General features: G+C 38.1%; 1 protein-coding gene across 1 annotated transcript in view; it reads right to left on the bottom strand.

Moving 5' to 3' along the window:
• Positions 1-1,051: 1,051 nt before the first annotated feature.
• dner (delta/notch-like EGF repeat containing) overlaps positions 1,052-19,745 on the bottom strand; it is a 49,325-nt gene continuing 30,631 nt past the window's right edge. Inside the window, exons 2-13 of the mRNA XM_077541998.1 lie at positions 18,091-18,429; positions 17,921-18,015; positions 16,247-16,410; positions 14,840-14,988; positions 13,361-13,514; positions 13,142-13,255; positions 6,492-6,734; positions 6,028-6,150; positions 5,836-5,949; positions 3,843-3,974; positions 3,522-3,768; positions 1,052-2,006 (exon numbers count right to left, since the gene is read on the bottom strand). Coding sequence (XP_077398124.1) covers positions 1,895-2,006; positions 3,522-3,768; positions 3,843-3,974; positions 5,836-5,949; positions 6,028-6,150; positions 6,492-6,734; positions 13,142-13,255; positions 13,361-13,514; positions 14,840-14,988; positions 16,247-16,410; positions 17,921-18,015; positions 18,091-18,429 — 1,986 coding nt within the window. The 3' untranslated portion in view covers positions 1,052-1,894. The remainder of the gene's footprint in view (positions 2,007-3,521; positions 3,769-3,842; positions 3,975-5,835; positions 5,950-6,027; positions 6,151-6,491; positions 6,735-13,141; positions 13,256-13,360; positions 13,515-14,839; positions 14,989-16,246; positions 16,411-17,920; positions 18,016-18,090; positions 18,430-19,745) is intronic.

The following is a 19,745-nucleotide window of genomic DNA, read 5'->3' as shown; positions in this document are numbered from 1 at the left end:
AAGAGGGAAATTGATCTTACAATATGCTTTATATACTTTGTGTTTCACACCACACAGATAATCAGCTCACACAAATGCAGGAACGTATTACAAGAGAGATGTGAGGGACGTCCAAACAGTGCACCTCTTCGGCTTGTGGGTTGGGGTCAGTGGGGTCAGGGCTCAAGGTCACTTTGACAGTTCTCAGGAAGAAGACTCACATCTCTACAATTAATAGTTGCCATTTTACATTTGTTCACATTGGGACTTGAAACAAAACCTTCCAGCTCGCAAGCTCAAATTCTTAGAGAATAAAAACCAGGAATCTCGATTTCTAATGTTTGCGATGTTCGCTAGCATCTTCTGGCTTGGCTACATTGTATTAAAGTCATTGAAGGTGAATCTATTTGTGCTTGTTGGACAGAAAATGTTGGACGAATGCTCTGTTCAGAAGAGATAATATCACGTCTATTGATTTAAAATTAAACCAACACAAATTATAACAACTATAATAAAAATCAACAATACTGTTCAATCTTAAATTTTCAAAATTTTGTAGATTCAGCAAACGGTGCTCCAAAAATCAGGACCACATACGGTGTTTGAAATTTCTTGAAATATGTCCGAGTCACACAACGCACACCAAAGGCCATTGACAGGGCCTCTGATTTTAAGCAAAGGTCAAAGCAGCCAATAACACGCTGCAGCGTTATGTGTGGAAACATAAAAGTTTGTAGGTGTCTTGTGTGACGTGTGCAGCCGCAATCTGTCTGTGTTGAGAGCTGTTTACACAGGGAACATCTGGATCAAGCCGGAGGTCGCTGAGGCTGTTCACATTACTAACACTCCATAAAAGGTCTTTCCCACCGCAGACTGTTGAGTCTGGTGCATATGACCTTGCTACGTAGCAGACATTCACGTCATCATTTGAAGTGATTATGACTAATTTCGTATTCACATTGACCAGTAGCCTTATATACAAAATTAAACCGCAAAGTTTATTTGCACAAAGTTTCAGTGAATGTAAAAACTTGTTTTTGTTTGAGTGTGATAAGTGACTCAAGACATCAGATTTGACGGATATGGTTCACTTTAATCTTGACATTATTTAACATAGGGAATATAAGTAGTAAGTGTTTAATGCACATCTACAGATCATTCCAGCAGAAGAAACCATACTGTACGATCAATACTTGGTGTGAGTTAGTGTTAAACAGGTACAGTACACTGAATAAACTGTGCAGTTAACAATCGCAACAACCGTCTAACCTACAGTTCACTAACGTACACACGGCAGGATGGTAGGATCACAGTACTCTAGCAAATGCACATTCTTGACAATTAATACAACAGTGAGGAAAACTTGCATGTAAAGAACAGACAATAGGTAGTACGAAAATAAAGCAAAATCTCACTTAAATCTGTAATACTTATACGGTACATGTATGTCTTGTCTACCAACCACAAAAGAATATTTGGCACAAACTTTAATACACCTGAAGGGGAAAATATCAACCAATGAAAGGACCTCCAAATCTTACAGAGATGAACAACAAATCTAACCATGCATGAAGTAAGGCAACCTACTGCAGATTTAACTTTAGATATAAAAATATTCAGCATATGCAGTCTTAACCATTTCCTGCAACAACCCGGCTCACTGCGAGACATAATTATTTTGGAGTAGATCTTACTGGTACTGTTGGACCTCATCAGTATACTGTGCCAGTGTTGCTCTTATGCTACAGTAAAGCCTTAGCGTGAACATTAACAGCAAATTAGATGTATCAAATTCCATAGTTGTTCTTTTTAGACTACATATTTTGGGATGGGGTTTTTTTCTCTCAAATTTTACATTCAGACTGACTTTTCCTATATAAGCTTGTATGTGTATATACATGGGTGCAATCATGTTTTACAAATCTTTTGTTTTAATGAGGGTAACCAAAGGTTTGTCATCTGGGCTGTAGTCTTCATAACTGATAGGAGTGGCATCATACATGGCAGGCCGAGACTTCTTGCCAAATCTGCAAGAAAAACAAAACCATCAATATTGCATCATCAGACAGTGTTGTCATGGAGACCGTCCACAGTTTGTGCTGGGTGCGAAAGGGTGTGAGAGCCCCGAAAAGTGATCTAGGTTTAGTCTTGTTGTGAAAGGCTTAATCTAAATATATATATATATATATATATATATATATATATATATATATATATATATATCACATTAATCAAGTATTTTTGTTTTTGTTTATTTTATTTATTTATTTTTTTAAAGAGACTGGCGAGACTCTGAAGTATCCGGTTAAGGTGAAGGGTAATGGGATTTTTATTAGGTTTTAGGTGAAGTAATTAGTACAAATGTACACATTTCACACGCACGCACATGCATTAATCAAGTATTAACGCAGATTAATCAGACTATTAATTTTGACCACAGATTATCCTTTAGCTTGACAGCGGATGGTTCCGTTAAAGTTTGAACAATAAACATAACTATATGCATTAAAGTAAAGCATTTAATACATGTTTTCGTATGGCATTCATTTCATTCAGTATATTTATTTAGGCCTATGTCAAAATATTGGGGTGTTTTTTGTTTTTTTTTTCATTTTAAATTATGCAAGTAATTAACTGATTAGAAAAAGTGGAGAATGAGAGTGTTTAGTGGATCAAAAAATGTTGAAGGTGTTCTCATAACATTAAATGTAGAAAGAATTAACTCATAACCGGTGCTCTTCAAATTTGTTGATAAAAAGCCTTTACAATTAAGTGTTTAATCATGATTAGTCAAAATTCTAAGATATGATTAATCTGATTACAAATTTAATCGTTTGACAGCTCTATTAAAAAGGCAAATGCGGTAATTTGATGCTTCAACTACACTTCGTAGTTGCCATTCACTCTCTAGACCGATACCTCCCCCCTGTGCCAAAGTGCGGCACTGCAACACTATGCCCCCACCATCATACTGTTCTTACAGGGCCAGGCTTGGACTGTAACAGTAGTAACATGGAGTCTAAAGGAGGAATTCAACCAAAAAAAAAAATCTATACAGTAATATGTTGTGTACGCCCCGACTACACTAAGCACAGCATTATGATTAATATTATGTTTGTGGAATATGATTTAAGTAGCAAAATCCATCTCTGGGGCGGCCATGTTGTCACTTGCTGTCGACTGAAAATGACATCATGGTTGCTCAGGGCTCAGGTAACAACCAATCACACATGCTCTGAGTTTGGTCACGTGACATTGGCAAGTGGAGCCGTGATTGGCCGCTAACTCAGCCCTGAGCAACTGTGATGTCATTTTCAGCAGCAAGTGACAAAATGGCCGCCCACAGAGATGGATAAAAATGGGTGAAATTTGCTGCTAAATTCATATTAACCAGACTACCGTGTTTACACTAGTGGGGCTGCATAGAATGTGTTATTGTAAAGAAAAAAAATGGAGTTGGCTTCCCCATGAAAGCATTTTATCACACTATAAGAAACACTTTCCCAGTTCAATCGCTTGTTGGCTCGAGCGCAATAACTGGCCTGGCATGGCGGATGGAGGCGATGGCGTTGCTGAACTCGCTGTCGATGCTGCGGCAGTTGTAAAACTCCTGGTAGGCGTGGCGCGAGGAGCCCTGGTACTCGATGCGGCTGATGCGACAGATGCCCACGATGAGGATGATGAGCATGAGGACGAAGGCCACACACAAAGCTCCGATGATGATGTAAAGGGAGTGGCGGGGCATGTTAGTGAGAGTTTCCTCCGAGTGTGGCGGCTTCCATTGCAGGTCTGGAACGCACAGATTTAACTTGTGTCTATTTTTGGTTATGTAACACTTGAACATGAGTATTTTTGCCACTTACGGATCTCACAGCCTGGCCCCACCCACCCAGGGTGGCAGTGGCAGGTGTAGCCATGTGATTGGTCGATACAAGTGCCCCCGTGATGACAAGGGTTGCTCTCACACTCGTCGATGTCGACCTCGCATCGCTCCCCTGGATGGATTGACAGGAAAGTTGTTGTTCACATTTTGATGATTTTATCATGGAAACTCATTTTAGTTTACCGTAATTGTCTGTTTTAAGTGTACGGTGAGCAGGGAAGACACATACTGACAATTGGGGCAAGCCTGAGCATTCATCTTTTTTACTGGTTGCCATTAAAGTTTTTACTGGGTGCTTAAGAAGATTCACACATTTTACTTTAATCCCATTATATTCATTGACTGTATTTAATCAGCCATATGGCGTTGACATCTTTCCCACAGTTTGAAAGGCCATTTGTCTTGGAGTTAATCAAATAAAGTTTAATCGACCATTAACCAATTACACAACAATCAATCTAGCCATCCATCAATTTTTGACTTGAGTAATTTCCAGGATAATCTTTTTGGTCCTAGAAAGTTGGGGCTTTTAAGCTTTTACACATTTGTTTATGACATAAATTGGATGTATTAACTGGCCACTGTCTACAATTTTGAAAAATCACTTTTCCCTTTCTGAAGTTGAATTTGCTCTTTGTAAAATTTTTCTCTTAGAACTTGATACACATTTTCTTGATACCTCTGTATTTTTCTTTTATGACACATGACCAACAACAAAAAAAAAAGAAAAAAAGAAAAAAAGAAATGTGGCCACAATATTACAAAAGTGTACACAAAATGCTGGGGACAACATTTGTAACCATGAAATAGTGCACACAAAATAGTAATTTTTGGGTTTAATAGCTTTCTCCATGAATAAGTAGACAAGAGAATGTCATCTACCTCTCTCTTACTGTTTAAAGAGGTGTGCTAGCAACCCGTTAGAGCACTCGCCCGTGTTATTACCCAAATGTGAAGGGGTGATAAATAATCTGTACTTTGTGTAGATATTATACCTATTTTTTTGGCAACACATTAGTATTTCACAGTCACAAATTTGTGCATGTTTTGTGCACGTTAACTGGCGGCCTGACCTGACCTGACCTGACCAGACCAGAGTGATTAATCCCCTTCCCCGGAAAAAAATAAAATAAAAAATATATTTGCCAAATTTTGCAAGCCTAAAAAATGGTGGAAATTGGAATTTAAAATCCCATTAAAAATGGGGAAAAATTCAAAAATATTGAAACAGTATTAGGAAAAAAATGGGGAAAAAAATCTGAATGTGCAGGGTGGACTGTAGTTTTAAGTTATAATATCAGAATTCACCATAAGGTGGCAGACATGTCTTAGTTGCACTTACAGTGAATCTTGTATTCCCCTTCTACACTAGAACATGAGTAGGCATAATTTTTGTGGATTTGGAATTTGAGGGGTGGGGGGAATCAAAAATATGAAAATAAATATAGGGGGGAAAAAAGAGGGGAAAAAAATCTGAATATGAGGTCTTTAGGACTTTAGTTTTAAGTTGTAATATCACCATTCACCACAAGATGGCAGACATGTAGTAGAAAATAATTACAGTGGTACAATAATTACAGGGGTTTGCAGTGGTTTTTATATTCCCCTCTACTACAAGTAGAACATGAGTAGGCATATTTTTTGTGGATTTGGAATATGCAGGACAAACGTAGTACCTCAATAATGTTACAATTTTGAGTGAGTTGATTTTTGTGAAACAATATACAAAATAAATTTTTGCACTTAATGTTGGTTTGTTGTTCAGCAATTTAGTGAATTGTAATTTAGGGTTCTAGTTAGGAAGTGTGCGTGGTCCTTTGTGGTCCCTGAGTAGCCCTGATGAAAAATGTTACCCCCCTCCCCCCTTTCTCTCTTTTTTTTAATTTATTTGATTTTACTTCATGTCACATGGGGTTCAGCATTTAGGGGTGAAGAGTTGCTTGCTACCAGTACCGACCAGTGGCAGCACTCACCCATGTATCCGGGTGGGCAGGTACAAGAAGCATTCTGACCCGCGCTCTGGCAGTGACCTCCGTTGAGGCAGTGCATTTTCAGACACGGGTCCTTGTAAATTTCACAGTGTCTACCTTCACAAACACACAAAATAAAGACTTAGTGTGATGCTTCAAATGGAACAAAATCAATAATGCGTAATAATGGCATACCTTCAAACTGTGGTGTGCAGACACACTCGTAGGCATTGATGAGGTCCCGGCAGGTGGCATGGTTCTGGCAGGGTGCGGACAAACACTCATTGTACTCCTCCTCACAGTACAAGCCATGGTAGCCTTCACAGGACACAAAATACAAAACAATTCTCATCGTCTCTGCGCTTGTTCGACACAAATTTGTTTGATGGGGTTGAAATCAGGTTTCAGAAACTGTTCCCAAAAGGTCTAAGGCCCAATATGAACCAATACAAAAATAATAACTGATATTTTGAAATACAGAACTTCAACTTTGTGACACTTTTCAGTTCAGTACAATTGATGAGGAAGCTGGAGGATGGATCCTTCCACGTATCAGCTTAGCTTTCCCGTAACCACTGACACAATTTGCACATGTACCTCAGACACGTGTGCATGTGTCTCCAGTTTCACCAAACATGCTAGACTAGTAAGACCCCCACCTGGGACACAAAGACACCTGTAGCTGTTGCCCACGCTGCGACACACTCCGTGGGCACATGGGTTGGGGTACAGATCACAGAAGAAATCCGCCACCTGGGAACACGTGGGTCCGATGAAACGTGATGTGCAGCTACAGGTAAAGTCCAGAGGGCCGGGACCCTTCGGGGAGCAGGTTCCATTATGGCGGCAAGGCCGAGAAGCGCACGGATCCACCACCTGCTCACATGTGGCCCCCTGATATCCTGCATGAAAAGTTTGACAGAGAATGAAAGTAATTATGTGGCTGAGCCCTTTTTGGACAAAACGCTTTAAATCGGAAGTCAATCTTAAAGGGATACTTGACTCATTGAGCCATTATCAGCAGTAAAACGTTAATATTTTGTCTATAATTAATGTGGTAACTTCATTAATTTTCATGTACAATTAATACCGTTAAAAAGTAATTTTTCTACTTGCTGTCAACTGATGATGACATCACCTGTGCTGAGGAAGTTAGTAACGACCAATCATGGCCCGTTTACTGACCAAACCCGCAAAACAGGTGAGGCATGATTAGCCGTTCCTTCCTCGGCACAGGTGATGTCATCATCAGTTGACAGCAAGTAGAAAAAATACTTTTTAAAGGTATTAATTGTACATGAAAAATAATGAAGTTATCAAATTAATTCTTGGCAAAATAGTTTTCACTGCTGAAAATTGTTCAATGAGTCAAGTATCCCTTTAAACATTTCTTGACAATAATTAATATGTTATATGTAACCTCGCTGGTCGAAACATGATAGTCTGATTAATATTAAATGTGTTATGAAGCAAAATCCAGCCGTTTTTATCCATCTCAGGGGGTGGCCATTTTGTTATTTGCTGTCGACTAAAGATGGCATCACAGTTACTCAGGGCTCAGGCAAAGACCAATCACAGCTCACCTATTTTCTGAAGCTGAGCTGTGATTGGTTGTTACAGGAGATCTAAGTATGTCCTCTTCAGTCGACAGAAAGTGGCAAAATGACCGCCCTCTGAGATGGATAAAAATGGCTAGATTTTGCTGCTTAACTCATATTTCACTAATGCAGTGCTTCTCAAATAGTGGGGCGGGTCCCCCCAGGGGGGCACAAGGCTCCATCAAGGCGGGCGCGTTTGACATGCTTTTTAATTTTTTTATTTTTATTTTATTTTTTTACTGTCCTAGAATAATGTGCACTTGTACCGCCACTACATTAGGGGGCAGTGGTGCTCTCATTATTGGCAGAGTGTGCGCAAGGAGCATTTGCTCGGTGGTGTAGGGGTTTTGTTTGCACTGAGCATGCGCGCGTTGCACACAGCAAAAAAAAAAAAAAATCAGCAAATTATTTTATATTTTTTGTTTTGCAGGTTAGTTTTTTTTTGTTTTTTTTTAACATTGTGCTCCTGAGTTAAATGTTGGTGATCAGTTTGAATGCATTATTATTTACTGATTTTATGTAATTTTATTTTTTCCGTATCATATGGTTTGACATGGTCAGTCAAAAAATGTTTATAGTTTAATTAAAGATTTAATTTTATTTTTGAATTTCAGATGCACTTTAAATCTTTTTCTGTTAGTTAATAAAGCTATTCTTTGTTGTAAGTTGGTCCATATGTCTTTCTTTTTTTTATTCTCTTATACGTTAATACGGATACAGTGTTATGAAGAGGTGTGCTTATAACAATTTTATAGACAAATGATACTATTTGTAGTCACGCGAGATGTTTTATTCTTTCTAGGGGGGCATGACAGAAAATAATTGAGAAGCACTGCACTAATGCAATATAAACCAGAATACCATATTTAGACTAGTGGTGCTGCATAGAATATATTATTATTATTAAAAAAAATACTTCCCCTTTTGTGTACATGAATTTGACACATACTGTGCATTTAATATAATAGCCAAATTCCATCACAGTCTTCAACTGATTGTCAAACTATTACAGTGAGGTCTGAAATTCCCAATTTGAGACAGTGTGCGACTCCTTGCACCATCGAGCAATGTGATACAATGTGCGGTGTGATTTATGATGAAGAACACAGTAAATCCCGAAATCCCTGGCACCTCTGAAGTGCACATTTCATTGCGCTAATGAAGCAATTCCTCTTTCTTGCATCTATTGACCTGTTAAGTCTGTAGCTTCCTGCATGTGGAGGATATTTATCATCAACCAAAACAAGGGCAAGAAAAATTTGCAGGATTCGAACAAAGCTTCCTATTTTCAGCAATCAAAAGCCCCATCTTTCTCCTTTTTCTCTGCTTGTCACCTTCACAAACCGGTGTCCTTGCTCTCTTTTCTCAACCCACACATACACACAATTACAGAAGCTCTTGAATAAAGTGCTTTCTTCTTTCCCCTTCTTTGTTCCAAGCAAGCTATTTCCTCACCACCTTGAGATCTGTTCATTCTCTGTATGTCTTATTTAATCAGTAGGTTGCATATCAGCTGAAAAAGCCACGGCATGCACACACTGTGACAAGAGCACAGAACATTGTGTGTCGTCCTGCTGCTGGCAGTCGAACCGGCCTACATTAAAGGAAGTTAACGGTTTAAATATAGCTGGCCCGTTCACTCCCCCGCCCTGCTGGTTCTGACTGGAGGCATCATCATCATCATCATCATCATCATAGCGACACACATTTTGTGTATGTATGTGTGATAGAAGAAAGGTGGAGCAGGTAAATACATTACATGAACAGTGGCGTAAGTCAATTTGAGCAAGCTACGTTAAAAAAAAAAAGGATACTATTTGAGTGCATCAATAGAATGCATGTGACAAAGCAAAAGATGCACTTACAAAAAGAATCGCAAATAAATCGATTGCTAACTATGTAAGGTAGTATGGTATGAAATGAATATTTAATGAATGGTGTTTGAGAGTGTCATGACTCGGGTCATGCAGGAGTAATGTTTGGGTCTTGTCTAATGTCTGGGGTCACGCCTGGGTTAAGTTTGAGTTGAGTTCATGACCTGTTGAGTATGAGGTCAAGTGTCTGTTTTGTACTGATGTAAATATCTAGTTTCAACTAGTTTTAGGCTATGTGATGTCAAGAATCTTTAATGCTATGTGATGTTATGTGGTAACAAGAATCTTTAATGTTATGTGATGTTATGTGTTGTCAAGATCTATCTGTAAGAACTATGTGATGTCAAGAATCTTTAATCGCATTACTAGTTCAACAGCCAATCAAATAATTACATGTCAGTACTGGTACCCCCATGTCACAGCCACAACCAATGAGATCAATTTACTGTCTATATAAGCTGTCGGAGAAATGTGTTTGTCGGATTATTGCTCGTGTTCCTCTGTGCTTCTCCGCAGCCCAAGGGGGCTTGGCGTCTCGTGATTCTCGATGCATTCTCGTTGTTTTTCATTTACTCAAGTTATGTGAGTAAATAGTTAAAACCTTATTTGTGTCTGCGCTTTGGGATCCAATCCTTCAGCACATAACAGAGAGTAGGCATGGGTCGATATTAGATTCTGATGGTATGATAACTGAGCAAATATGTTGTAGTATCATAGTATTAAAATTACAGCTCTAAAATGACATACAAAAAAAGTTAAATAAAATACAGCATTTTTTCCCCCAGCATTTATTTTTAAACAAAATATTGAATATTTCTAAAGAAGAAATGTGTACCATGTTAATTCTAAATAAATAAATAAATAAATAAATAAATAAATAAATAAATAAATAAATGAATAAATGCTAGCGTTCTTCTTGTTTTATTTCTTCTTAGTAAGTCCCCTTTTTCCCCCTCAAAATATTTTTACAACAGACCCATGGGCTACTCATGTTGTTGTTGAGGCTAACTAGTGCCTGCTGGAATCGTTTTATTTATTTATGTATTTATTTATTTATTTTTAACATAATGCACATTAATACACAGAGCAAAAAGTAATCTGTGTTAGCACAATGTCTCTTTCGTCTTGCACCCTCGCTCCTCCCTGTCATGCGGAACTGCTCGCACCACTCATCTCTCTGCTCACAAGAATAAGAAAAAGTTATTTGGAGTTAATTAACTTCAAAGAGGTGGGTCATTTATTCAGCTGTGCAAGCAGTCATTTTGTGCTCTGTCCAGTCCACTCAAAAAAAGAAATGAAGAGCTCATTACAGGTGAGAGCCAGTATTAGTAGTTATTGAAACAGTGACTTTAAAGCTGCTCTCTGTAACAATATGGCCAAAAATATCTGTACAATAGCCTTTTTATTTGACCATTTATGACATTTATGATTTACAGGTGAGAGCCAGTATTAGTAGTTATTGAAACAGTGACTTTAAAGCTGCTCTCTGTAACAATATGGCCAAAAATATCTGTACAATAGCCTTTTTATTTGACCATTTATGACATTTATGATTTACAGGTGAGAGCCAGTATTAGTAGTTATTGAAACAGTGACTTTAAAGCTGCTCTCTGTAACAATATGGCCAAAAATATCTGTACAATAGCCTTTTTATTTGACCATTTATGACACATGAAAAATCTTCTTATTAGTCGATTAACACTTTAGTTGTTCACAATGGGTACTCCTGCAATTCTGGCCAACAGTTTTCAGACTGGATTCGGGTTCGAATTTCCCACCCTCTGTCTGCGGATGTGAAGAAGGGCATATGCAGTTTCATTTTTGGCCAACAGGTGGGAGTAGTGGTTCGAAATGCCATTTTCTGCATTCAGTAGCTTTAAAACTGCGGTAAACAGTCAAAGTAGTAATCAGCCCATGCCTACTTAAGAGAGAAATTATTTATTTCCTGTAAATAGTGTTCTTTTTATGCCACTTATGTATAGAGACAGACACAACAATTAAATGATCTTCAACCAGCTGGCAGAAGGTACAATTAATTCATCTAATTTCTATAGCTTTATGGTGAATAAAAAAGCGCACCGGTAGATTTTACACTAAATTTGTAGTAAACTGTGATATCATCATTTCATCGTTTCGATTGGCTGTGCATAGAATTCATGGATGGATGGACGTTTTTATATGCTGTGCAATTGTTCTATTGGCTCAGGGGACCAAGCGCAATATGAATGAACTAATCTACTGTAACTTTTATTAGGTGAAATAAAATACTTAGTGATGTGTCCAATAGAACATCTTCATCATATAAATTAACTTTCAAAGATAAAGATGTATTTTCTCTTCGCAGAAAAAGGCACTGCCTTGTTTCTCAGAGCAGCAACATGAATTAATGATTCCTTTCGTGCTGGCTTTTTCTTCAGCAGCTCGAGGTTGGTGGTGAAGGGCAATTAAGCATTCATTTTGGGACTAAAACAACTTGGGGTTGTAATGAAACAGTTTTTAAATGGTCAACTCACTGTCATTTCACATTTTATTATGTAATTGAATGCTTGCATCTTGAGTCGAGCTTTAATCACATCACAATGTGTTCTTGAGAACTGCTGTTTCGGCAGAAGCTTTGCGGTCGCAGATTTCCTCAGAGAGTCTGATGCAGGTCGTTAAGGGTATGAAACCTAATTAGGATGGCGGAAGGAGGCTTAAGTTAAGTATCTAAGTGGCACAGATATGTAGCGCATACTTGCTGGGAACATTAGAGAATCTTAAAAAAAAAAATTGATAGGTTCCACTATTTCTTGATTTCACAAAGGAAAGATATACTGGTGAAAATTCAATGCACGCTATGACACTATTACACATGGGATAATTGGTAGCTTTCAAATACTTCCGAAAGTTTCACACAGAGCAACAATCCGTCCAAATTTGAGCATTTTCTCTCCCCAGTAATCAAAGTCAGCAAAGGGCGGTCACTGAAAGATGAATCTGAACCATTATACTCTGGTGTTGGGCATATCAAGATAATTTTCCTCCCAGATCTGCTGAGAAAATTGTCGACAAATTTGCATCGAGTGTTTGTATAACGTAGTTATTCACTGCAATAAAAACAACCATGAGAAGGCAGTTCATGTAATTACCAGACATGCTAACAATTAGCATAGCTTCTATTTTCTTCAACAACTACTATTAGCTTCTATTTCTTCAACAACTACTATTATTTCTGCTTGTTTGGATAATATGTAGTTATTCACTACAATAATAACAATCATGAGAAGGCAATTAATGTAATTACCAGACATGCTAACAATTAGAGTAGCTTATATTTCTTCAACAACTACTATTATTTCTGCTTGTTTGTATAACATGTAGTTATTCACTACAATAAAAACAATCATGAGAAAGCAATTAATGTAATTACCAGACATGCTAACAATTAGCGTAGCTTCTATTTTCTTCAACAACTACTACTATTTCTGCTTCTTTATTTTTGTATTTCGTTTTTGGTGCCTTGTGACACCATGCTGCCTCTCACAGGTCAGTGTTGGTACTACAACATACAATATCATTAGTGGAGTGCTGTGTTGATCACATGTGTGGAATCACATTTTAAAAATTGTTTAAGATATTAAAATTGGGGTCTGTGTACCTTGCTTTTGGTACCTTGCTGAAGGCTTTTCGACAGTATAGTCAATATCTTTCCAAAGTAAAAGTTGCAATGTTCTGTTTTTTTTTGTTTTTCTGAGAAAGGACTTAAACTGTTTCAGATCAGTTACTGCATTTCCCTCATGTTTTTTTTTTTTTTTTTTGTCAAAAACACACATTTCCACATGCAACAATGCAGCCTACCTTCAGGACAGAAGCACCTCGGCCCGGCCAGGCTGCTGGAGCAGATGGCTCCATTCTCACAGGGCTGAGAGAGGCAGTGGTTCACCAGCAATTGGCAACGTTCCCCTTCATAACCTAATAGACGCACAGTCAGCGCAACTATTTACTGCAAGTCTTGAAAAGATATATGTCTTTACCACTCAACCAACACTTCTTCTCATTACACACACGTGCTCACACCTGGTTGACAGGTACATGTGAAGTTGTGTCCTTCGCCACCCTGCCTAACATCAGTGCAGGTGGCATTGTTACGACAAGGGTGGTGGTGGCAGGCATCAAATTCTTCACAGAAGATTCCCGTGTAACTGTCATCGCATTCGCAAAAGAAGGTGCTCTGCAAACATAATATGTATTTGAGGGAAATTTCAAGGAGACGTCATGTTTTTTTCTAAACACTTAAAGACCAAAAACTATTGACATACTGTGCCAGGGGTGTCAGTCGATTAAATTTTTTAATCAATTAATCACATGACTTCAACAGTTAACTCACAATGAATCACAAATTTTATATCGGTTCAAAATGTACAATAAATATACAATAAAATATTTTTTATTTTTAAGTTTTCATACTCTTAACATAAAAGTGGGAAAAGAAATTGTTAAACTAATAGAAATATGGCTGCATCTTTTAGTCATTGATAGATACAGTAATTTCATAATTCCTAAAATTGAGTTAAAAATAAAAAAAGATGTACTGTATGGTAAAAAAACAAGTGTGATATTGATTTGTGTTGAGGTTATTTTTCTGCCACTAGATGGCATAATTGCATCTGTAAGACGGTGACAGCTTTCTTTTCATATTAAGAGATATCTCATCTTTAACATGAAGTAACTTGTGAAATTTGGCACATTTTTAAAATTGTAAAATAGAACTTGACCACAGTCTCCACAAATAACTGCATTATTATTAGATTTGTTACTGCAAAATTTTGACGTGGACGTGTCTGCTGCGTTGTGACTGGAATTCCCCCAATACAGGCTTTCCAAGTAAGGGGCGGTCAATTAATAGCGCATTAAAAAAAAAATTTGTGGCGTTAAAGGAACTTTAAATTAACTGAAAATTAACGCACTAATTTTGACACCCCAATTTTCTACACCATATTTCTTGACACTGTGAAATGGGCTGAATAGGGGTGAATAGGGCTGCTCGATTATGACGAAAATATTAATCACGATTATTTTGGTAATAATTTAAATCATGATTAGGATCATTTATTTTTTGGTACAAAACAAGAAAATGTTTAAACGTAAAAAGAGAATTCTCTGAAACACTATAATTATGCAAGTTCCTTTTGGATTAAACTAAATTTATTAAATTAGTTATTTTAATATTTTAAAAACGTGCAAATGTTTATTAATTATTCATTTAAACAACTCAACCCAAAATTAGCATTAATAATCCATATTTTTTTACGATTATGCTGATTTTGTAATTATGGAGTTTAACAATTGAAATTGTTATTAAATTTCAATTATTTGCACAGCCCTGGTAAATTTGAAGACCATCCGCTGACGTAAACATGAATGGCGAATAAAGATTTTGGGTGCAAGTCCGAGCTGAACCTATCACACAGCCAAGTGTCTTTTTTTTTTTCTTAGAATAAATATTTTTCAATCTGATGCATAGGTCCCCGAACCAAATAAATGAGGTTCACTTACCTCAGAGGGCTGTGTGACACATTTGCCATTGCCCGAGCACTGGGGGTCACTGAAGCTGCTGCCAGGCTCCACACAGCTGCTCGCTTTCACTGTCAGATTGAGACGCAGGGTGACCTCTGGGGCCGTTGTGTCGTCTACCTGGATCACACCTATGATGGGGAAGTACAATTACATACTACGTCGGATTAGGTTGGGCATGTTTAATCAACAAAAGATGAATAATAAAGTGGATCGCATATCCTTCTGTTTTTCCAAATGTGGACCTCAGTGAGAAAAGTTTGGACACACGATACATAGACAAAAACGCTTCTGTACGACCAAAATAGAGTGCATGTCGCATTTAACTCATTTGCGCTGAAAAACGTATAAATATGTTCTGTTTTAAATGTTTTAAGTGTCCCAAAGACGTATTTATACGATTTTTTGTTTTTTAAGCTACAGAAGGCTTTGATGCAGCCTCTCAACTGCAAAGAATGGCTGAAGAAATTGTAGTTATTACACAGACGGCCAGCAGGTGGCAGCAGTGAATTGTGAATAATGATGAAACTTAACTATATTCTAATGCTAATTGCTGCAAAACGGAAAATGATAGAAATATCCTTTTTTTCCTGATTAAAAAAAGAGACTTTAATCTTTCTTTTGGTAGGTTCCATGTTTTTATAGCAATAGAAAACAATATTCTGTGGGCCTTGCAAAGTCAGTCAGGGAGTGAAGGGGATTGCTTTTGTGAAAATGGCTGGAAGTGAATGAGTTAAGTTGAGGACATATCTTACAGCATCTTCAATCCTAACTGACAGCTACTCAAGCACTTGGATAAAAATAGCCCCTTAATGAACATCAATGGCATTTTGAGAGCCAATCAGCTGTGAGAACACCAATGATGGAAAATGTGCGACGCAAGCTCCAACCAATCAGAGCTTAGTTGCGTTCCCTTCTGATTTAATGATTGCCGACCCAGATGACGGTGTTGAAAGTGTACAGTCAGAGCAAATCATTCCAATGACGTGAGACAGAAGTGCAATGTCATTTTGCCTCCCTCTTTACTGACTTTGCACATTTTTTTCCACTCAACATGTCCGCGTGTGCGTGTTTGAAGTGATATCAAACATGAATGTGGTCAATTGCAAATGCCCCCTCCATCCGGCCGATACCCGCATTTTTGTCAAATCAATTCAGGTAATCATTTTTGTCCTTTAACTTGACCTTCAGTCTTCCTCTCCACTCTTAATTATGCCTGTTCTGCTCATTTAAGTCTCTACATTTATTTAGTCAGTTTTGGTCAGACTGCTGAAAATAAAGTTCTCCCAGTTTCATAACGTTTCCTCAGAGTTGTCACAAAAGGATGCTAGTGCTTTTGCCTCAATGAGCTTTTCCATGTTTTAAGTTGAAGAGATAGGAGCATCTTACTGAGGAAGTAGTTTTGTCCCAGAGGCAAGGCATGGTCGGGGACCACCAGCCCATTGGAGGCCTGCAGGAACCACATTTTAGACCCATTTATGAAAGATGAATGCAGGAAACCTTCTTCATTGACACGCCACAACATAGGCGCTCCACCAGCATTCACCACCAACCTGTTGGGGCGGGAAAATGTTGGTGAAAGATTTAGAAAAGGAAATAGTGCAGGTTTGCACTACTTGGCTTGATGATTGAATGCACACACCAAGTACTATAGTTGAATTATGTTGTTTATTATTATTATAAATCACAACTATCTAAAAACTTGTATCAATTATATACAGTATGTAAATAACAGAATCTAACTGAATAGGTTCAGAAGGAGTTTAGCCAACCTTTACACACAAAAAAAAAGAATCTTACTCGAATTGTATTTGAACCACAATGTACAAAAACAAAGCCGTCTCATCTGATTGCTCCCACTTCATAGCTGCCTGTCTCCAACCATGAACTGACTCACTATTCCGTAATGAGGGGCAACGTCAAGGACACCATCTCATCTCCTTGACTCTTCTGCATAATTTATTGACCTCACTCACAGGAATGTAACGCTGTTTATGAGCATGCATGCTGAAAAGATTGCACGAGTAATACAGAGGAACATCCAAAGTTGAATATAAAGTTTTACAGTAAGTCAAGTTATTCATAAAATCTTTATTAGGTGTACATTTAACTGCCATACATGCCTCTTCTTTGAGGAGTATCTGACAGACATATAATAGAGAAGCACGCAGGGGGTCTTTGGTTTATGTTTGACCGACAACGTGGTTATAGCAAGCCCATATTAAAGGGATACTTGACTCATTTCTTGGTAGTCATTTTCAGCAGTAAGAAGTTAATATTTTGTCTATAATTAATTTGATAACTTCATTAATGTTCATGTACAATGAATACATTTAAAAACATATTTTACCACTAGCTTGTCACAATCATGGCTCAGTTTGCAAACGTCATATGACCAAACTCAGAAAACAGGTGAACATTGTCCCTTAAATTTGCTTGAAATTAATAGCAATTTTCTATTCTTTTAATTTCTTATTTCCATTTCCTTATCAATAAACGGCCACAAGAGGGTGGCCAATACTGGTATTGGCGGCTTTCAGCGAATACTGAGACCTTGAAATAAGGTCGCAGGCTTGGCCTGATACCGATACCTGTGTCTGTATTTCCCTATTCATACTCATGATTATGATGTTTCTTTAGTGTTATTGAATCATGTGTTTCATTGGCATTCTGTTTTAAAAATGTTAAACAGCACACTGAATTGAGGACAACAATGTGCTTGCAGAGCTGCGAGTTGTCTATTAGTGTTTTATTGCTGGCGATAATGCAGGCAGCTATTTATTTATCGATTCAGTTTCCATCCATCCATTCACCCTAAGCCATTTATCAAAACAAAAGGATTGTGTTTTGCTTTTATTTTATTCACAGTGGGTATTACTATTGCAGCTATTATTGTTAGAGCTTGACAAAAAAAAAGAAGACAGAATTACATTATTGAAAGCAATATGCAGTTTCAAATGCATTGTTTCATTTTAAGCCGCCTATAAGCAATTGACGATGTATCATTTCATGGCTTTGAGGATACAAGGGCAAAGTCGCAAAGCTACTTCAAGGCACTCTTACTTGACAGCAGTTTCCTCTGGCACCTCCAGAGATAAAGTCAGCGTTGCTGTCAGCTCACACAGCTCCGGACTCACACAGTGCAGACCCTCAGTCACCTAAATCGCAAAGACGACCACAACATGTTGCATTTATAGACTCTAAAGTTAACGACAAGTAACAGGTGGTCTCACCCTGTCTGCCTCCCACGGCACCATCAGAAGCCGCTGGCCAGTTTTGGGTTGCCATGGCGGCAGGGTGGGGGGTGCTGATGTGGTGCTGGGGGCCACACTGGTTGGCTGCGGTGGCTGAGTGGCGGCCGAGGTTGTGGAGGTGACGGGGGTGGCCAGTTCGGGAGCTGATGGGGAGACAGGTTCCCATTCAGCCGCAGCCAGGATGATCTGATCGCACGTCGGCCCTTCGTAGCCTTCGCTACAGTCGCAGGTGTAAGTCGGCTCCCCCTCCTCTTTGCCGTTGTGCAGGCTGCAGTTTCCATGGAGACAGGGACTGCTGGAACACGGGTCTGCGAAAAACTGAAATCAGGAGGAATAAATAGACAGAAGAACTGTTGGTGGGAGGCAGAATAAAAACATCTTCAGCTTCGTCACTTTAGCTACTAAGCTGTGCATTTGGTCAGTTTTTCCAGTGAAAGTTTAAATAGCATTATTGTAGGTTGACTGGAAGAACTAAACATAGCAAACAACAAGAATGCTTGTGGTTCAGTCTGTCACAGATTATCATCTTCACCGATGCTTTAAAGCTACTTTTTTTCTTCTTTTTTTTTACCATTAGTTTATCCTGTTCAACTGCTCGAGCATACAGAATGGTGGATTTGTATGCCGGAATTGTTTTTCTGTTCCCTAGCAGATTTTGAAATAGTCCCACTGATGTTGTTTCTGTTGTGATAGATGTTTATTGAAAATATAGCTCAATAGAACAAGATTTAAGAGGGGATAGAAAGGAGGGAAGAAAGCAAAATAAATACAAACTTATGAAGTTTTCTCTTATTTCTATCACCTCATTACATTGACATGTATACTTCCCGAGCATGCATAATATGCTTTGAGATTCATACATATTTGAATATAAGTGGGGGAAAAAACAGTGGGGTAGATTCACTAAAGGTTTGCGTAGCGTTTGCACGCCGCTAACCGGTAAAAAAAAAAAAGCGCCTAATTCACTAAACACGTGCAGATGGGGAAATCCGTCACTAAGTGCGCTGCCAACCATATTGCGCCCCGGTGCCCCGGTGGTACTTGCGTGTATGTAAATTAGGCAATTTGCATACATTTGATGCAAAATATGCCCACCCCAATGCAAATGAGAGTGACACAAATAACGTTTATGGAAAGCATGTATAAACCTGCCACACCCTCGATCCCAGGATCATTACAGCAGTGCATGTGATATGGAGACAATTGTTATTATTATTATTATTATTATTATTATTATTATTATTATTATTTTATTTTTAGTCTAAGTCATATATGGGGTGGGGTGGGGGGTGTATGGCATTTAAGATCATTTTTACGTGCCAGATGTATACTGTATGCATACATCAACCTCTGAAAATATATTTTTAACTCATTCACTGCCAGTCATTATAGAAAATTTTTACATTTCCAATACTCACGTGATATTCCATTCAATAATTATATATAAACCGAATCTACCAAATAACAGAATAGACTCCCTACTTTTTGTCCCGTCCCGTTCTTTTATAATTGACAGCAGAAAAATGTAGGTTTGCGAAAATACAGCCATTTCTCCCATGGACTCTGAAACTGTGTTTATTTCTTATAAAATGGGGCAATGATGTCATCTACCGGTGGTTGGGCATCAGTAAAGT

This window comes from Festucalex cinctus, chromosome 13, assembly GCF_051991245.1.
Source record: "Festucalex cinctus isolate MCC-2025b chromosome 13, RoL_Fcin_1.0, whole genome shotgun sequence".
Lineage (NCBI taxonomy): Eukaryota > Metazoa > Chordata > Actinopteri > Syngnathiformes > Syngnathidae > Festucalex > Festucalex cinctus.
This window is presented reverse-complemented; position numbering and strand designations above follow the sequence as displayed.